Raw genomic sequence first — 19,248 nt, 5'->3', positions numbered from 1 at the left:
TCCTTCTGCAGGAGAACTACCTTTTAGGTGCCATATGTGATTTTCTGGCCACCGCAGGAAAATTGAGGATTTTCCACTTGCAGTTTGCTTGGGCTTCAGGGGTAGCGGTCTTGCTCATTGAACTCTTTCTCCTTTACGGCGACGCAGACCTACACCATGGGCAAAGTCTTAAGGGTCAGTTTTACAATGAATGAACACCTATGGTCCTTGATTAGTGTTTCTCTCTAGCCTTAGCTGATCACACACTATCCTTCATTTCTGAAATGTTAATACATTTCCTCCCTTGTATCGTACTTATCGGTGGAGAATCTAACTTCACCAAGTGAGTGCCTTCAAGTGGCTGGTCAATACATGGCACTGGTGAAGCGGCTAGCTGAGGCATTGCACATAATACTCTGCTCAGCATCTCTCTGCTTCGCCTAAAGACTGCATATTGTCCCTGCTCCCTACTCCATTGGCCTGAAACAGGTTTGTATTCTCCCCAAGAAGGCTTTCCCACCACTCCCCAATTGAAACGGTATTTACAGTACAAACGAGGAACCAAGGGATATCTAGCGCTTGAATGCCTGATCCCTTAAGGAAGAGCATTTGGCTGAATTACTCAAGGATGAGATTGTAGAGTATTTTTTAACTCCGCATTGGGTTGGTACTACTACCCTGTGGGAAATATCCAAAGCTGTGGCCCGGGAGAGAGAACTTGAGACCCTGGAAAGAGAAATAGAACCTGTGGAAAATAGTCTCCAACATGTAGACGGAGGTAAAATTTGAATGTTTAGAACTAGTTTGCGCCATCTTCAGCGAGGTCTTGCTGACTGATTTTTCTCAAAGCATAGTGTGTATGAATGGCAGGACAAGATATGGAAATTATTATATCGGTTGGCCAGCAGGGAAATGGAGTCAAAGATGGTTCCCGCAAAAAGGGATTGCAACAATTAGGTGATGTTGTTAGTGTAATAATTTCAGAAGCCTCCGCCTTATACAACATACATTTGCATGCTCAGCATATTCCTCCACAGATGGATATTGATCATCTAATACCTGATGATCAGCCGCTCCCGGCTCTCTCTAGTGTTGACTGGGTGACCCACGATCAGAGGTAGTGCAAGCAATTAAAAACATGCCATGAGGTAAAACCCCAGGCTCAAATCTAATCCCATTGGGATTCCTTAAGAAATACTCCTCACTGCGGGTGCCTTATTTACTTAGTGTTAGAGAAGGCTTATACTGAAGCAATTTAACCCATGACCTCAGTGGACAAAGATGCTTATGAGAGCAAGGAATGCAAGTTTTCAATTAGTACACTCCCATATTTTACACAGAGCATATCTTACCCCTGCAAAACTACACATATATTTCCCGGCCCAACCAGCATCCTGCCCGCGATGTCATGCAGAAAGCGCAGGTTTTAAACACGTTATGAGACTGCTCGTTCCTTGACAGTTATTGGAAGGATATGTTCGAGGCATTTGAGCTGCAGATCCTACACTTAGCAATAGATCACCACCTGGTGTTGGGCTTGAATGATTGCAGGTTGTTGTCTTCTTAGAAGAAGTCTTTGTAGTCACGAGATAGGTGACTCCTCCCTTGGACAATACTGCGCATGGTCATCGACTCCATCCTCAGATTGTTTTTTCCGCCACTGGGTTCGGATGAAAGTTTTCCGCTCCGGCTGGGAAAGACTTTTTCTGCATTTTCGAAGCGAGAAACTTTAGATAAACTTATTTCGACATCGAATAGACTTTTCGACATCACCAGCCACACCATTCTAGAGATGCTCGGTATGTCGAGCAAAATTCCCTCATAGCGACCATTACGAGGTCTGCAACCTCTGTCTCTAGCCAGAACACGACGCGTCGACCTGCGCAGCCTGTGCCTCCTTCCGATCGAAGAAAATTATTCGGGATCGGAGGGCCCGTAGACACGAAATGAGGAGATCAGCGCCAGCACCGGAGGCCATCTTTGAGGAGGAGATTGTCGAAGAGGACGTCTCCGAGGACGAAGATCCAATCGAAGATATCTCCGAAGACGAGGCTCCACTCGTCGCCGAGGAAGACTCGCCTGATCTCCAGATCATATCGGGAGCAGAGGACTCGGATGATTCGATTCCATCTCGACAACCTGTGAGTACCACTGCCCCCGTACAACATACACCCAAGACAAAGGCAACGGTCGGCACTCCGCCCATAAGGCCCAGTCGAGACCGAAATTTACCCTCCGATGCCCGCCTTCGGGCTCGGCTCCAAGGAAAAAGACTACGCCTTCCGGTGCCTCGGTGCCGAAAAAACATCGTGTCAATTCCACCTCCTCCATTGGCACCGAAACATCCTTCGACACCGAAGGATTCTTCGACACAGAAGCTAAAACGCCCTTCGGTGCCCAAAGACAAAGACCCTTCGGCACCTGAACCAAAAGACACATCGGTGCCGAAGCCAAGAACCGTACCGGACCCGAAAGCTTCGACTCCGAAACCCTCCGGTTCCAAAAATAAAGAAGGGAAGTTAGATTCCGGCGCTGCAGGCCCCGACAAAACCTGTCTCTACGCCAAAATCTACAATATCGGTACCAAAATCTCCAAGGCATGATACAGACAAGCCTAAAATACCCTCGGCACCGAAAAAATTGCCACGGGACTCAAACAACCTTCTAGGCAAAGAACACTAATCAACCTCTTTTGGCACCGAAAAATCGACGCCAAAGAAGATTATGGAACAAGAAGAACTGTTTAAACCAGATCCTAAACAGAAAAAGGTCTATATTAATCCAAAAACTGGACATGTGGAAGCAATTCCATATAAGAAAAGACCAGAAGCAATTCCATATAATAAAAGACCAGTAGACACACCACTTCCACTTGTGGTTCCTGCCAAAAAGGACTGTGCAACTTCTCCAATGCACCCTTCCTCTCCTTCACCTTCTTCCTCTCCTAATCCTTACATTGAACCTATAACTTCTCCAGTTCAATCTCCTGCATCATCACACCACACTGACGAAGAGTATGATTTAGGTGGGGTCAATAACGTAACATACCCTTTGGATGAGGATGTTAACCCACAATATCCCTAGGAGGACGAGGCATATGGTTTTACACCAGACATCCCTGAGGAGCCTCAGTACTACCCAACAGAACCTTCCCCTACAGAAGATAGTATTGGGTTTAATCATTTATTAAACAGAGCTGCCCTTTACCATGGGGTGTCAATGCACTCTGATGCCATTGAGGAGGATTTCTTACTAGACACTTTTGAGCAGTCACAAAGGTCTACTCAAATATTACCTATGATCAAAGGGGTTATTAAACATGCTCCGGACATTTTTAAAGATCCAGTAAGATGTAGAGTGCTAAATCCCTGAGTAGGAAAGAAGTATAGACCAGCACCAGCGATCCGGTCTATATTAAGGGACATATGCCACTAGACTCTTTGGTAGTGTCAAATGCACGTAAAAGAGCAAACTCCCAAACTTCTGGTGACACGCCCCCGCCTGACAAGGAATCAAAAATGATTGATGCGTCGGGAAAAAGGATTGCTGCACAAGCAGCAAACATATGGCGCATAGCAAACACACAAGCCTTACTTTCCCACTGCGACAGGGTTCACTACGACCAACTAGAAAAGTTAATGGAACATCTCCCTGATCAACACAAAGAACAGGCAGCAGAGCTCTTACAAGAAGGCAAACTAATATCTAATGCCTCAATTAAATGCACACTAGATGTAGCTGACACAGAATCCAGAGCAGTCAATACTAGTGTGATTCTCACACGTCATGCATGGTTACGCATTTCAGGTTTTAAACCAGAGGTACCAACTACCATCCTGAACCAGCCCTTCAATCAAAACCAGTTGTTTGGGCCGGAGGTAGACAACACACTAGAGAAAATGAAAAAGGACACAGACACAGCTAAGTCTATGGGTGCGTTACAATCCACCCAAAATAAAGGTTCTTTTCGTCGCTCCTTCTATAGAGGAGGCGCAAAGCAAACCGGTACAGAGACCACATCATCTTTCAAAGCAAACACGCAAACCTCCTCTAATAAAGGATACTTTAGAGGAGGATACAGAGGCAACAACAACAAGGGAAGAGGCAGAGGTAATAACAACAATCGCTCCTCTTCCACTCCCAAACAGTGACTTCTCTCTGCCTCCCCTACAGCATTCCACTCCTGTGGGGGTCAGACTTTCACAGTTCCTACCTGTCTGGAACTCCATCACAGCAGACAGGTGGGTAAGACAAATTATCCAACATGGTTACTGCCTAGAACTCACAGCAACCTCCCCAAACATACCACCCAGGCAGCATCCAATGTCCACAGACCATATAACTCTGCTTCAACAGGAAGTTCTAGCACTTCTACAAAAATATGCTATTCAAGTAGTTCCTCTAGAGGAACAAGGAACAGGAGTTTACTCCCTGTACTTCCTAATTCCCAAAAAGGACGGGACATTAAGACCAATTCTCGACCTCAGGCCCCTCAACCACTACATACAATCGGATCATTTTCACATGCTCACTTTATAACAAGTACTCCCATTGCTACAGCAGGGAGATTTTCTGTCCACACTAGATCTAAAGGCCGCCTACTTTCACATTCCTATACATCCTGCACACTGGAAGTATCTAAGGTTTGTCATACAAGGACAACACTATCAGTTCAAAGTCCTTCCATTCGGGGTCACAACAGCACCACGAGTGTTTACAAAGTGCTTAGCAGTAGTAGCAGCACATCTCAGAAGACAACAAATCCATGTCTTCCCTTACCTCGACGACTGGCTCATAAAAGCAAGATCGTTCAACCAGTGTGTACAACACACAAAACAAACTATTCAAACATTGCACGACTTAGGATTTACAATAAACTACACCAAGTCGCACCTAGAGCCTTCGCACGTTCATCAATATCTAGGAGCTACCATAGACACATCTACAGATCTAGCGTATCCCAGTCTAGCCTGGATTCAAAGTATTCAGAACTTAGTCTCCCTTTTTCAATGCCAGCACTCTCTCCAAGCCAGAGTCTTTATGAAACTAATAGGCATGATGGCGTCTTGCATCTTTATAGTTCATCACGCAAGACTGCAAATGCGCCCACTACAAGAATGTCTAGCACAACAATGAAATCAGGCTCCAGGTCAGCTCACAGACCTGGTGTTGGTAGACAGCCGTACATATCGCTCTCTGCAATCGTGGAACACCAAAAACTTGACAAAGGGACGGCCGTTCCTAGATCCTGTTCCACAGATAGTGCTTACGACAGATGCATCCCTCACAGGATGGGGATCCCATCTCTTGCATTATACCACACAAGGCCAGTGGAACAATCAACAGAAACAGTTCCACATCAACCATCTAGAGTTGCTAGCAATTTTCCTAGCACTCAAAACTTTTCAAGTACAAATACAAAACAAAGCTGTCCTAGTCCGGACGGACAATATGAAAGCCATGTATTATATACAAAAACAGGGGGTGACACACTCTCTGCAACTGTCCCAGCTTGCACAGAACATTTGGAGATGGGCCATTCCTCAATACATACATCTGACAGTAGAACACCTTCGAGGAATTCACAATCAGATAGCAGATCTGTTGAGTCATCAGTCACAACAGATTCACGAATGGGAGATACACCCACATGTTCTACAACCATTCTTCCAAATGTGGGGGCAACCACAGATAGACCTGTTTGCCACCCACGAAAATGGACAATGCCCAACCTTCGCCGCCAGGTTCCCACACCCACGGTCGGACGGGAATGCAATATGGATGAACTGGTCAGGCAGATTTGCGTACGATTTTCCGCCTCTCCCACTCATTCCACTAGTAGTACGCAAGCTCAGACAACAGTCTCTCAAACTATTACTAGTGGCCCCCACATGGGCACGCCAGCCGTGGTTCACCACGCTACTGGATCTATCACTGGTTCCACATCAGAAATTACGGCTCACGCCATCCCTGCCAACTCAGAACCATGGAGAAATAAGGCACCCAGAACCAAGCCAACTGAATTTGGCGATCTGGCTCCTGAAGTCCTAGAGTTTGGTTACTTAAACTTACCACCAGACTGGATGAATATCATTAAAGAAGCTAGAAGACCCACTACCAGAGCATATTATGCTGCTAAGTGGAAAAGATTTGCAATATACTGTAACAACAATCATATTGATCCATTGGATGTTTCCATCCAAAATATCATTTGCTACCTTCTACACCTACAAAGGTCCAATTTGGCTTATTCTTCTAGCAGAAATTGCAGCCTATTTACAAAATAGACAACATCTATCTCTTTTTAGAGTACCTGCAATAAAAGCATTTATGGAAGGATTAAAATTAATAATCCCACCTAGGTAACCACCTGCACCAGTATGGAACCTAAATGTGGTCCTTACAAGACTCATGGGCCCCCCTTTTGAGCCTTTACATAAGTGTGAACTGCAATTTCTAACATGGAAAACTGCCTTCCTTGTTGCTATCACCTTAGAAGAGTCAGTGAAATACAAACATTCACAATAGAAGAACCATTTTTTCAAATACATCCTAACAAAGTGGTTCTTGGACCCAATCCTAAATTCCTGCCAAAAGTGATTACTCCTTTTCACCTAAACCAATCAGTAGAGTTACCAGTGTTTTTTCAAAAACCGGACTCTGTTGCAGAAAGGGCTTTACACACCTTAGATGTTAGAAGAGCTCTACTATATTACACTGACAGGACTAAATCCTTCAGAAAGACAAAACAACTATTTGTATCTTTCTCTCCCCCACACAAAGGCAATCCCATCTCTAAAGGGGGAATTGCCAGATGGATTGTAAAGTGTATTCAAATATGCTATCATAAAGCTAAACATACACTAACAGTTCCTCCTAGAGCACACTCCACTCGCAAACTAGGAGCCTCTATAACTTTCTTAGGAAACATACCACTTGGAGGACATATGCAAGGCAGCAACATGGTCTACAATACACACCTTCACTAAACACTACTGTGTTGATGTGCAAGCCAAGCAGCAAGCTGCAGTGGGTCAAGCTGTCCTTAAAACACTTTTTCAGTATGCTGCAACGGATACAAGCAACCACCGCTAGGGGAGACACTGCTGCACAATCGTTGCTAAGTGTAGGATCTGCAGCTCATATGCCTCGAACGGAAAATGCTACTTACCAGTATGCATCTGTTCTTGGCATGTAGAGCTGCAGAGTCCTACACGCCCTCCCGGGACTTGTATCCGTTCCAGTACTCATCTTAATTAGATCCACACGCATGAACATCCTTTCTCTTTACTTCTACTAAATCCATCATTTCCCATCATGGCGAAAAACAATCTGAGGTTGGAGTCGATGACCATGCGCAGTATTGTCCAAGGGAGGAGTCACCTATCTTGTGACTACAAAGACTTCTTCCAAGAAGACAACAACTTGCAATCATCCGAGCCCAACTCCAGGTGGCGATCTATTGCTAAGTGTAGGACTCTGCAGCTCTACATGCCAAGAACAGATGCATACTAGTAAGTAGCATTTTCCATCTGCAGGGTCTGCTCCTGGCCAAGAGAAACATCACCACTCACTGGAAGGCGAAACATGGGCCTAGCATCGCTAAGTGGAAAGCAGGATTCCTAAAATGGCCAGAATGTGAGGGAGTGATTAGGTTACAAATAGCGAATCGCACGGGGAGTGAAAAGGCACTGGAAAGGGTGAGAGCGTGGGAAACGCTTGTTGTAGCACTCCAATCTCCCCCAAGAAGATGTGGTCGACGTATCTGTAGGTGACCCGGTGGTAGCCATGGTCTAAAGTATAGCTAGCTCTGCGCCCATCTTGCTCTGCAGCCTCACGGTTAGCAGTGGCGCTAGACACACAAGCCTGATAACACTCAGCAGCCAGCACTTAAGTGACACACCTGGGGGTGGGGTGATGGGGAGGGAGGAAGGGTGGGGGTTAGTTGGGGATAGGAATTTTCAATGGTTGAAAAATACTAATTGCAATGATCATAAACTTTGCCCGAACAGTTGACATGGACATCTTAGGGGGCGATAACTGTGCATTAAATAACCTGATTTAAAATGTGACTTTGCTAAATATCTGGGGTATGTAACTGAAACCCCCTTTTTCCTTTTCCCACTTTCTCGTCTTCCTTTTTGGATGTATGGAAAATCAATAAAAATTTGTTTTAAAAAAACGAGCTATCTCTGTTAACTTGAAACTATGCAAGCCGTTGGAAGAATATAGTTTGTATTGACCAATATCCTTTATGAATATCAAGATAAAAATCCAGGCTAAACTTTAGGAACCAGTGTAATGCATACTCTTGTTCAATATGATGAAAACTGCTATATGCTGGCCGCAGCACCCGTCCTGGTCTACTGGCGGCTTCATGTGATGTTAGCACAGGTCCACAAGCTCCAGATGATGCAGCTCTTTTACCGACTGACTTCCAAAAAGTGTTAGTTTCTGTGCATAAATCTTACCTGGAACGGGTGCTCAAGAGGCCAGCTTTAGATCAACTCTTTTACCAGTACATGAGGACACTATACAACAAGCCTTGAGCTTGTCATGATGAACTGTGTGTTGTCTTCACCATTCACAATTGTAAGGGGCATTCCTCTTTTCTGCCCACTTTTCCCACTTTTATTTGCATGAATGGTTGCACCCCTGGCATTCTAGCTGTACTACGCAACTGTTGGGATTTTGTCGCGAAAATGGACCGGAAGATGTAGTATCCTGTGGGAGCGCAGGTTTGATATACAAGCGAGGAGGCTGTATGTATTTACGAACAGAATGAGTTTTATTGTCAGGAGTAACAATTGTTCGAGAATCAAAACGGTGTTCTTCGGTTTCCTCTTCTAATGATGTTCTTAAGTTAGGTGTTGAGGGCGATGGTTCTTGCTCCTCGTCTTCAGAGTCAAAGGGGTCTCCCCGGAGGCTCATAAAAGAGGAAAAGAAGGAGCCGTCAGAATACAAGTTCTGAAGTATTTCAAAAGGTTTGTCCCGCCACCACACCATATAGTGCTCCAAAAATAAACAAATATCCCTCTTAGGCAGGTGGGTAGTGAAAAGGGGACGCATAGTGCCAAGCAATAGGCTAGTTGAAAGTGTGGGGGGGGGGGGGGAGACAGGTAAACTGAATTGAAGCAGGAGGTCTGTTAGCCCATATACAAAGAATGGGTCCAAAATACTTACCCTAATTCTGACTATTGCCACACGATAAGCACGGGTCAGTTTGTGATGTTCACTCAAGGGGAAAAAAACACCTTAGACCTTCTTAAATCTGTTTAGGGTCACGCTGTCAAACACACACAGGGGAAAGAATATCGGCGTCCTGTCTGACACACAAGTCGATAGGAAACAATGCCCCGCTTATCACTTAAGCAAAGTATTCAGCTTTTACCGGTCCCCTAGTTCTCTATCCACCTTCCTCGTTCCTCCCTCTACCACCAGTGGGACGCTCTCACTCACCGGCTCTGCCGCAACTCTCCAGAGTTGCGGCCACTCTACAGCATCCTCCGGAGGACTCCACCACTCCTCGCACCAACGCTCATCCGGTTCCGCGTCACCGGTGTCTTCTCTCGTTGGTTCTTCCTCGCCAGCTTCTCTGCAGGATTCCTCCTCTTTGGTTCTTCCTTCCGATGTCTTCACTCCTACTCCCGCGCTGCAAGGTTCAACAACCTATTCCTCATGGTCGGCTCTTTTCAGTCGTCCGGGCCAAGTGCTTCCGGTGTTATGTCCGCCTCCTTCCGGGTTCCTGCTGTCTGCTCTCTGCGGAGAGACAGGAGAGCTGCATGGATTGCGCCGTTCCAATGGATCCTGGGTTTTCCGACTGGAGGAGCCATGCATGTAACGGGGACCCTCTGCCCAGGGCGATACTACCACATTTTACAAACCCACAGCAAGGAACTCCCTCCTTAGGTTTGACAGCTTCCATCCCAGACCCCTGAGGGAAAAACTCCCCTATGGACAATTTTTGCGCATCAGGCGCAACTGCAGCAACATTCATGATTACAAACAACAATCCACCGCCCTAGTCCACAAACTCGAGGACAGAGGGCACCCCACTAGGATCATTCAGAAAACTTGCAAAAGGGCATGCAACCAAAACAGGGACGCACTCCTGGAGACCACCATCAAACCACCTGAGGAACCCGTACTTACCTGTGTAACTACATACAATACTGCATCAAACCAGGTGTCCAGCATCATCCATAAAAACTGGAAGATCATCAACTCAGAGACTAAAAACTGGGAAAAACCGCGTTTTGCGTATAAAAGGTCAAAGAACTTAAAAGATCAACTCGTATCCACAAGGCCCAGGGGAAACAACCACCCCGCAGACAACACAATCCTGAACGCCTGGGGCCTACCCAAACTCACAGGCCACCAACCCTGCAATAACTGCAGTGTATGCCACCTGACATCCCCGTCAAAAACCCTCGGTTTGGAACCTGGCAAAACATGGACACAACGCCAGTTCACTAACTGCAACTCATCCAACCTGGTGTACCTAATAACCTGCAGATGCGGCCTCGGGTACATTGGGATGACCACCCACAAAGTCAAAACTAGAATGACTGAACATAGGAGCACCATTCGGTGCGGTAAAAACATAAGCAAACTGACAGACCATTTCCTGTCTCACAACCACACCCCCAATGACTTCACATGGACTGTCATTGAGCAGTTTGAAGTAACGGAAACAAATGAAAAGAACCTCCTCATGAAGGAACAACGCTGGATACACCGCCTCTCTACCCACACAGAGGGCTTGAATGACTCCATCCCGTGGAACTCTCTCACCCTATGAGTACTCGCACCCTGAGAAACAGCATAACACACTCCCAGTTCCCAGCTGAGTCCCCATAAATTATAAAACCAACACACCATGCCACGTGGTCCTTCCGACCATCCTAACCTTCTCAGTGGCCAGTGCACCCCAGCTTAGCCACCTATTCAGCCATTTGGCCAGCACTATAATATACATGTAAGCACCATGCAATTACACTCACATTTTATTAATATGTGATTCCAAATAATTTTGTAAACCCAATATTGCCCAAAGCACATTAACGCTGATCTCTCAAACATTGGACTTTTAATCGAAGTAACTTTGCCCTTCGACATTGCCAGCAGTAGCTTCATGCGCATTAAAACGCATGCACATACACAGAAGGATTCTTTGAGCGGTTTCTCACCCACGGCGCGCATGCGCGAGAGTCACTGCTCCTGATCCCATGCGCACCGCAGCAGGATGACTAGGCACCCAGCACGAGCCCGCACCTTCTTCTATTTTTACCAATACCCAAGTGCAGACAATCAGGTTATCTAAACCCGGCCGGCGGCCCGCCATTTCACTCGGGCACCTCAGAAGGACGACCGGTCCAAGGAGGATCCAGACCGGCAATTCCGTGAGTAAATCCACCAAACGACCGCTACGAATGGGGTAAGCTGCTGAAATCTTTTTCCCTACAGGTCGGATTTAACCGCACGGTTTCCTAAACTTTTTTCAGGGTCTTTTTCTCTGCCAAGTGACCCAAGTAGGCTTTTACAGACCACTAGCCTGTGTGAGGATAATGTACTTTACTTACCTGTACCTCACCCTGCTAAAATCCGCTGTTTAGCCCACAACCACAACAATCGTTTCAAATGATAAAACCCATGCCAGTTACGTCATTGACATGACCACACTTTAGCCTCATATAGGTCGAGCACACACTTTACCAGCCGGCAAATGTTCTGCAATCAGCATACTATGCTAATATGACTCTACCCTGTACGTCTGTCTATGTCCTATATGTTTTATGTGTAGTAAAGCAAGAGGGAATCCCCCTCTAACATATAACGCTCCTTAGGGAGTGCGACACATTTCTAAAAAAACAACACAATCACTATAATTTAGTATTTTATTATTTACTTGCAGTTTTTTCACATACTCAATGGTCCTGAGGAAAGCCAGTTTCAAAAGGCCTGGCTGAAACATGTAGACCACACAGGACGCAGGAGGTCATATTCCGCACTCCAGCACGTTCGACTGCCTTTTAGTTGCTAACAGGGGCCCAGTGATTAAAGTTTATCTATTTACCCTCGGGTACTGGGACCCTCGGTATAGCTTTTAAACCTTCACTTACTCACTCATTACACCGCACACTCAGGAATCATACCAGCTCCGCAGTATTTCTGCGTTGAAGCACGCCCGGGACACATTCGGTGTCACTGTGGTGGGCCCGATGATGAAGCATCTTATTATTTAACAGAGTCAAAATACACAATCTGAGAGGCTTGGACATTCGAAATTTACATTACATTGTCACTTGGCCACCCCTAGCATTCTTAGTTGTATCACCCATTCACTAGAGGTAATCATTAAGGGCTTGTGAGCAGTTTAAGACCCAGAGCGGTCTCTCCAGACCTTTATGAGCACTATTCAGACTACCACTTCAAGTTGCTGTTTTATCTGACTCTTCTTTAAAGAAGTCTGTGCATTTTGGTCTTCGTCCAGTCGCTCCTATAATCTGGAGGAGTTTGGCAAACACTGGCTATGTAGTTTTTTCCATTGCACTGAATGGCTGATGGGTATTTGCTCTCTTTTTATTGTCTAATTTTCAAATTTAACCCGCTGGCATAAATGCCCACCCAAGGAAAAACCAAAGGTGATGATGGACGGAGCGTTGACAATACAAACACTCTGGGTTTAATCCATCACCGTTCTTTAGCTCACTCCGCCACCCCAGTTCAGACATGGCCATATGCAAATCAGTCTGACCCTGTGCCTCATGGGAACAGTCCAACCCGAACTGCCAAGCCATGTCTTCCCTGGACCGGAATCAAGCTTCCCAGGACCGGTTTCTGGCATTACAGCCGTCTTCAGCCGGGCTTGCTTGACTCCAGTGGCAAAGTGAGCAAGGGACTCACGTCTGAGCATATCCTGCCAATTTAGGGCGAACAAAGAAAAACCAAAGGTGATAAATGCCCACCCATCCTGGTTGTCAAGTTCTGAGTTATTATACCAGATAAAATACAGTCTCTAAAATTGGTGCTTAGCTCACTTTTCTTTCTTCACATACATTACCTCTCTTCCAACATGTGCACTGGTAAATATTCTGTATTTTATCCGTGTTGGATTGAAGTTGAGATATTAAGTATACCAATAGTTCTAACAGCAGAGCCACTCTAAACATTATGGGGACCTTGACAACAAAAGCAGACATTGCCAAACAATAGGGACTAGTGTTTGTAGGAGGGTGTTTTTATGCCTTTTACATAACTGGCATCCCAATAATCCGACAACAGTGGCCATTTATTCCACAAAACTGTAACCGTACCAAAGAAATCTGATATTTGCTTATTTTTGTGATTTTTAGTATGTTGCCCTAACAGTGGTACAATGACTTGATAAATTTTCTTTTACAGATCCACAGCGTACAGCTTTAATCCCAAGCCTACCAATCCAAGTTTCCTTTGTCATTCCCTGGTGGAGTTATTGAACCAGATCAGTCCAGCATTCAAAAGGAATTTTGCAGCCCTACAGAAGAAAAGGTATGCTGATGATTAGTGACTGAGTGCTGGACTCTTTCTTCAGGAGATATTCAGGTTTGGTATTCCTTGGGTGAAATTGTTCAGTTCTTCAGTGTCTCTGACCCACCAGTGAGTCTTGCCTAACGATTATATCCAACTCTGCATGAGATGGACTTTTGCATCAGATGTACAGGTCGGTGGGCCATTGATAAGGTTGGAGTCAAAGTTGTCATTTCCTTTTCAGTGTCACATCTGCACCTTTTTTATTGTTTGTTTCTCATATAAACTCCCCTACCCATGTCCTCCCATTTGAATGTCTCCAGTGCCTTTTCACATTTTCAAACATTCATGAACAGCCAGTATTTAATCCCCCTTTCTCAACTACCAGTGTCTCGACATTTCAGCAGCAAATTATTCCACCTCATTACATATAACCACTTCTATCCTTAGTGTTCCATACCCCACACATTGACAATCCGAGAAGTCTAGTATATCTTGATTGAGATGCTGTGCACTTGCTTCATGGGTAGTGGATATGTGGAGCTGAAGGGCCGATCGCACTAATGTTAAGTACTCCATGTTTTATTCTCAAATCTTTTGGTGAGTGTCTTGCAAAGGGTTCTCCTTCATTGTATCTGCCGTAGTATCATGTGGTTGGTAGACCTTTCAAAGCAGTATCACTGATGACCTGAGAAATGTTTTTAGAGAATATTATCTACTTTTATTATTAATACCCAAAGAGCAGTCATTCTGAAGACCTCAATAACTGTCATCATAATAGTTATTCTCAATAATTTGTTACTTGTAAAACAATGTGTTCGAGGCATATGAATATATGGTCCAACTGAGTTATCTATGATTAGTATTTCCAGGTTACACCAGATTAAGGTGATTTACAGGGCAGCAAGTGTTACACTGACATCCTTCTTGGCGTCAAAGTTTCTGAAGGTGCCCAAAAAGTCTTTAGAACAACAGTTTCTGTCACTTGGGTTTTGCTTTACATCTGAACTTCTTTTATTATCCTAATGTCTTAAAATTATTTGTGAAATTAAAGCTAATACTTTGAAAACTTAAACTAACACGAGGGGTGGGGCTGACAGTAGCTCTGTTGAAGATACTCTGTGATTGGAATTAGGAGGCTTATTTGGGGCACACATGAATACTCGTCCCCATGTGATCATTTGGGCCTTCTAGAATGGCATTATCCAGATCATGGGCATTTGCAAGGTTAATAGTAATGCTAAGGGTTGCAGATAAATTGACCATTCCGGTTGAAAAAATACCAGAGGGAACACACTTGTTTTTCTAAAGTTTAGCGATGATAACTGTTTATCCATATTATTTTTAAGCCCCAAGTTCAGTTCTAGGGTCAGTTATGATGATTTATTTACTTAGTAGTTTTGTATAGAACGAAAAAGAACCAATCCGTAAGCACTGTGCTTTACATAAGAACAGTTTTGTGCAGACAGTAGAGCGTATAATGTTATGGGCAATATAACATAATGAAGTTGTAGTATTAGAAAATCTGATAACCATATAATATAGAACAAAAAAATCACAACGTTTGGAAGGGTGAATATAATAACCAGAGTGATTAGCTTAAATTAGCTGACCTCGAAAATAATGCTCATAGATTCCCAATTGTGAGGTAATCCTGAATACACCAAAGGTCGAAATGCAACAACACCACTATCCAAGGGCATTAGGCAAAAGTCCTGTGTGAAAGTTATTGTAAAAGACTGTGTTGATGTAGTACAGCTTCCATGTAATACATTACTGCCAAACGCGTTGCTTATCTCAGAGGACGTGTTCTGATTAAATCAAATAAGGACATTGGCCGTACTTCCTTTATTAAAGCATTGAAACTTTTACTTGTTCACCCTAAAAAATTGTTTGCTTTTGTGCTGGGTTCCATTGATTGGTGACGAAACACAGATACTGATACACTTAAAGGGTTTGTGACTAATGTGTATGAGCTCCATATTCAAATATGCATATAATTCTTTGTTAGGAGATGTTTGAATGAGATAATATAAAGGAAACAATTGATGAGTTGATTTGCTTTTTCCTTTATAACTGTTTATTACTCATGACAATATTAGAAGGGTATTGATTTCTTGCCTTTTCCGTATAAATGGTGATACCCCCGCTCCCATGTGTTAAGTCACATACCTCCCCAACAGGGAACTTTGTTGTCTTGAATTAATATCAAACATTGCCCGATACTTACCCATTCCAAGAACTGCAGCATATAGTAAAGAAAAAGGTTATCCAGTGAGTAAAATACAGTAGGAACAAGCATTTTCTATTACCATCATTTTGGTCTGCAACTCAAGGATCAATAGTTATTTCAAACTTGTAAGTGGTGCTGAATAAAGGTGGCTCTGTAGATTTTCCATAAAAATCCAGAAGTATGGAAGTGTCTTAATGCCTGTTGGAATGGAGTCCCACGTCCGAGATGCATTTCAGAAGAAGGATTGCTTAAGATGTACACCTTCTATAAATCCTGGTGTTTCGAGGTGAATACTTTGCCTGGGTAGAAATAGTAATTGTCCACCAGAAATTGTCCGTTTCTGATCGAAGTTTTTAGTGGTCCCCAAAACTATGGCTTCCTACATGATGCAAGCTAGTTCAAAAATGCTCCCAACACCAGCGAGTATCGAATAGTTGGGGCATTGTCAAACTTCCTTGTGCCAGTGGACAGTCTGCTGCTGGACAAAAGACTGCTTTGAAGAGAGCTTGATAGTGTGTATATTTCTGTTGGTATTGAGGTTTCATAGTCCCTACGTGGGCAATGGGAGAGATTGGATTACTAGCATGAAACCTTGCTCCAGGATGAAATGTTTACTCCCCTTGGGGAGTCTAAATAGACATTGCATCCCCTTTGCTGTTTTGACATGTGCTTGAAATTACGGCCGTTATTCAAGATGAAGCCTAGAGCTCTAGCTTGCTCTCCAGTTGAAGGAATACAGTATAATATTGTAGGTTGTTCCAAGTTTTAATTCAGAGAGGGCAGTTTGGTTGGGATAACAGAAGAAACTCTGATTTGAATGTCTCAAGCACTTGGCCAAATATTCAACCTCATTTATTTGAAATTGTCAACCAGATCTGGATTTTCCCTACATAAACAATGATCTAAAATGTTGGCGCCACTCAGAACATGGGCTAGAAGCTCAATATACATGTTGGAAAGTGTGGGAGAAAGAAACTTGTGGAAGCCTTTGCTGAAACTTAATAGATAAAGATAAATATTGCAATTGTTATGTATCAACACTGATTTTCCAAATGGGATGAGAACCAACTGAGGAGTGCACCAATCAGCCCCATTCTTTTTCTGTGGATTTTCAGGAGAGTGGCAGTGTTCACTGTGTTGATGGTAGCTGATATTTCTAAGAGGATAAAGAGACGGGGATCACCTTAATCTAGGATGTAGAGTGCTTCTTATTAGTTCAAGAGGCTAACTAGATGGGGTGACCTTCCTCTAAGATTTCCAACTTTTCTATGTCTGGGTTTTGACAGCTGATCTCTCAAATATATCTGTAGTGAGCCTTACACAAGGCGTGGCCTTTGGGTCCTCCTCCTTCAACCATTAGCTTTCTTTTCCAGCCTCTTTCTGTCATTGGTCTGAGGCCTACAGTCAAGCCTTTACTTACCGCAGTACAGATTTAATCTCTCACTTAAAGCTACTGGCTGTCTAGGTAGATCCTTCTAAAGCCACTTAAGTGATTGCATTGAACCGCATTAGGGTCTACTTTAGAAATATAGTCATCTATTCATTCCTGTGGCTCACTCCTGTGCGACTCCCTCTAATGCACTAACCTTGCCTGTGATAGTACATCAAGCCTGGATTAATTCAATTGGCTTGTTGTGAGTTTACAGTTTGTGTTCCATCCTGATCTGGAGCTCCTCGAGTAGATTGTTTTCCTTGATGAACTGTCTGAGCTGCATCTAAATGCACACTCCAAGGTTTTAGCTAGAAATGGGAGAGTGGAGTTATTCAGACCTGCTGGTCTGTTTCTTTTAGTTTGTTTATGTGAAAGCGAAACCTGGCTTGTTTTGATATAATCTAGGAATAGGTAGAGGTATGCTAATGGGGATCATCCAGCATGAGTTGTTAAAGTTTGATCTTTATCTTCTATACAAATAAGTTGGAGAACAACTTTCTTTAGAAAATATTAGTGAGCCTGTCTGATATTTAGGAGAATAGATTATTTCACCTTGTCCAAAATAAGTTGACTATTTCTTTCTTTCTTGCTCTCACTTGTGTGATCGAAGATCGGTTTGCCATGTTTGCTATTGTCACTTCAAAGTTGAGCCAGGATGTTTGTGCTATATTTATTTGGATGCCCTGTCCTCGTTCAATTCTTTGAAATAGAGTGCAAAGACATTTTAGTTGGTTTTCTACTAAGTATTTTTTGGGCAGTCATGCCCATTACCCCGTAACACTTTTTTGGAGCTGTCATGCTTGTCAGGGATATATTGTTATGCTGTGCTACTTCCGAAGTGAACATGGGTGTATCAATGGTTCCTAGATCTGTAGTCTATTGATTGTGTCCCTCTGGTTGCCCATTGATGAAAATATTCTAGAAGTGAAGAGAGAAGGGATAAGGAAATGATCAAATCAGTCAAGCAAGATTGGAGTACACACTTGACCCTTCTTTATTTCATTTTGAAGTCTAGAGTGAAGCCTTTAGTGTTTGGCATTTGAACAGCAAGGAATGAGACTATTGTTGAATAGGTATGAGGATAAAAGCAATTGGCTTTTAACCCACCATTCAGCTATGTCACATGAAATTCCTAAGATATATGGTGAGTGGAAATTGTTTTCACTTTACAGTGCTGTCCTTCACTCTCACCTGTGTAACCCAGGGTGTGTACATTGCTGGTGGTGGTGGTGGTAGAAGCTACTTTCAACTTCCCCTCACCGGCACAATAGATTAATAAGTTAGCAATACTCAAGAGCAGAAGCACATTGCGATCTTTTACATAAGCTGGACTGCTTGCTAAAAATAAACATCTTCACTGGTTCTTTGCCTGCGCTTTCTATCCATCTGACCTGGTGGCGAAAGGCTTTCCTTTTTCAGGAAAGAGTTCACCAAATTTGGTTAAAATTGGCTATATTGAAGGCAAGACTCTTCTGATTTGAGTGCAGAGATTCATGCACAGACTTGTTTTATTTCCATAGTCAATTTTAAGTGATTTGGAAAAGTGAGCAAACCAAAAGGTCTCTGCAACCATCAATCAATCGGGGATTTGTGAAGCGCCCTACTCACCCGTGAGAGTCTCAAGGCACTGGGCCTTTAACATTAGCACATTGAGCTATAAATGAGTATCTGTAATTATATAGGATAAACTACCTGTTGCTGGGCAATCTATGTTGGTACAAAACTCTGTATGAGATCCGTGTCTTGCAGCCTCTTCCTCTATGATGATGATGAACTCTTTTGTAGCTCTATACAACCTGATAATGAAAAGTGCTGGATAGGTTATTAGAGTACATTGTTGAAAGATGGCCATCATTAACAGTGACTGCATATGCATGCTACTTTCAGTGCTCAGAGATTTGTCATCTGAAAATGGCTGATAGCTTGTTTCATTGCACTGCAGAGTTCAGAAACATCCATTTGAGAGGATTGCAACCCCTTTTCAACTGTACAGCTGGACGGCACCCCAGGCAGAGCACGGCATGGACTGTGTCAGGGCAGAGGATGCGTACACGTCTAGACTGGGCTATGAAGAACACATACCTGGACAGGTGAG

The 19,248-nt window shown here is 43.7% G+C and overlaps 1 protein-coding gene across 6 annotated transcripts in view; it reads left to right on the top strand.

Moving 5' to 3' along the window:
• Positions 1 to 19,248, top strand: part of CLUH (CLUH binding protein of NUMT mRNA) — a 440,989-nt gene that overhangs the window by 170,956 nt on the left and 250,785 nt on the right. For all 6 annotated transcript variants that reach the window (XM_086954526.1, XM_086954524.1, XM_086954527.1 and 3 more), the window contains exons 7-8: positions 13,384 to 13,509; positions 19,096 to 19,243. In XM_086954526.1, coding sequence (XP_086810652.1) covers positions 13,384 to 13,509; positions 19,096 to 19,243 — 274 coding nt within the window. The remainder of the gene's footprint in view (positions 1 to 13,383; positions 13,510 to 19,095; positions 19,244 to 19,248) is intronic.

This window comes from Lissotriton vulgaris, chromosome 2_1 (assembly GCF_964263255.1).
Source record: "Lissotriton vulgaris chromosome 2_1, aLisVul1.2, whole genome shotgun sequence".
NCBI classification, from domain to species: domain Eukaryota; kingdom Metazoa; phylum Chordata; class Amphibia; order Caudata; family Salamandridae; genus Lissotriton; species Lissotriton vulgaris.
The sequence above is the reverse complement of the archived record's forward strand: the minus strand, read 5'-3'. Positions and strand labels throughout refer to the sequence as shown.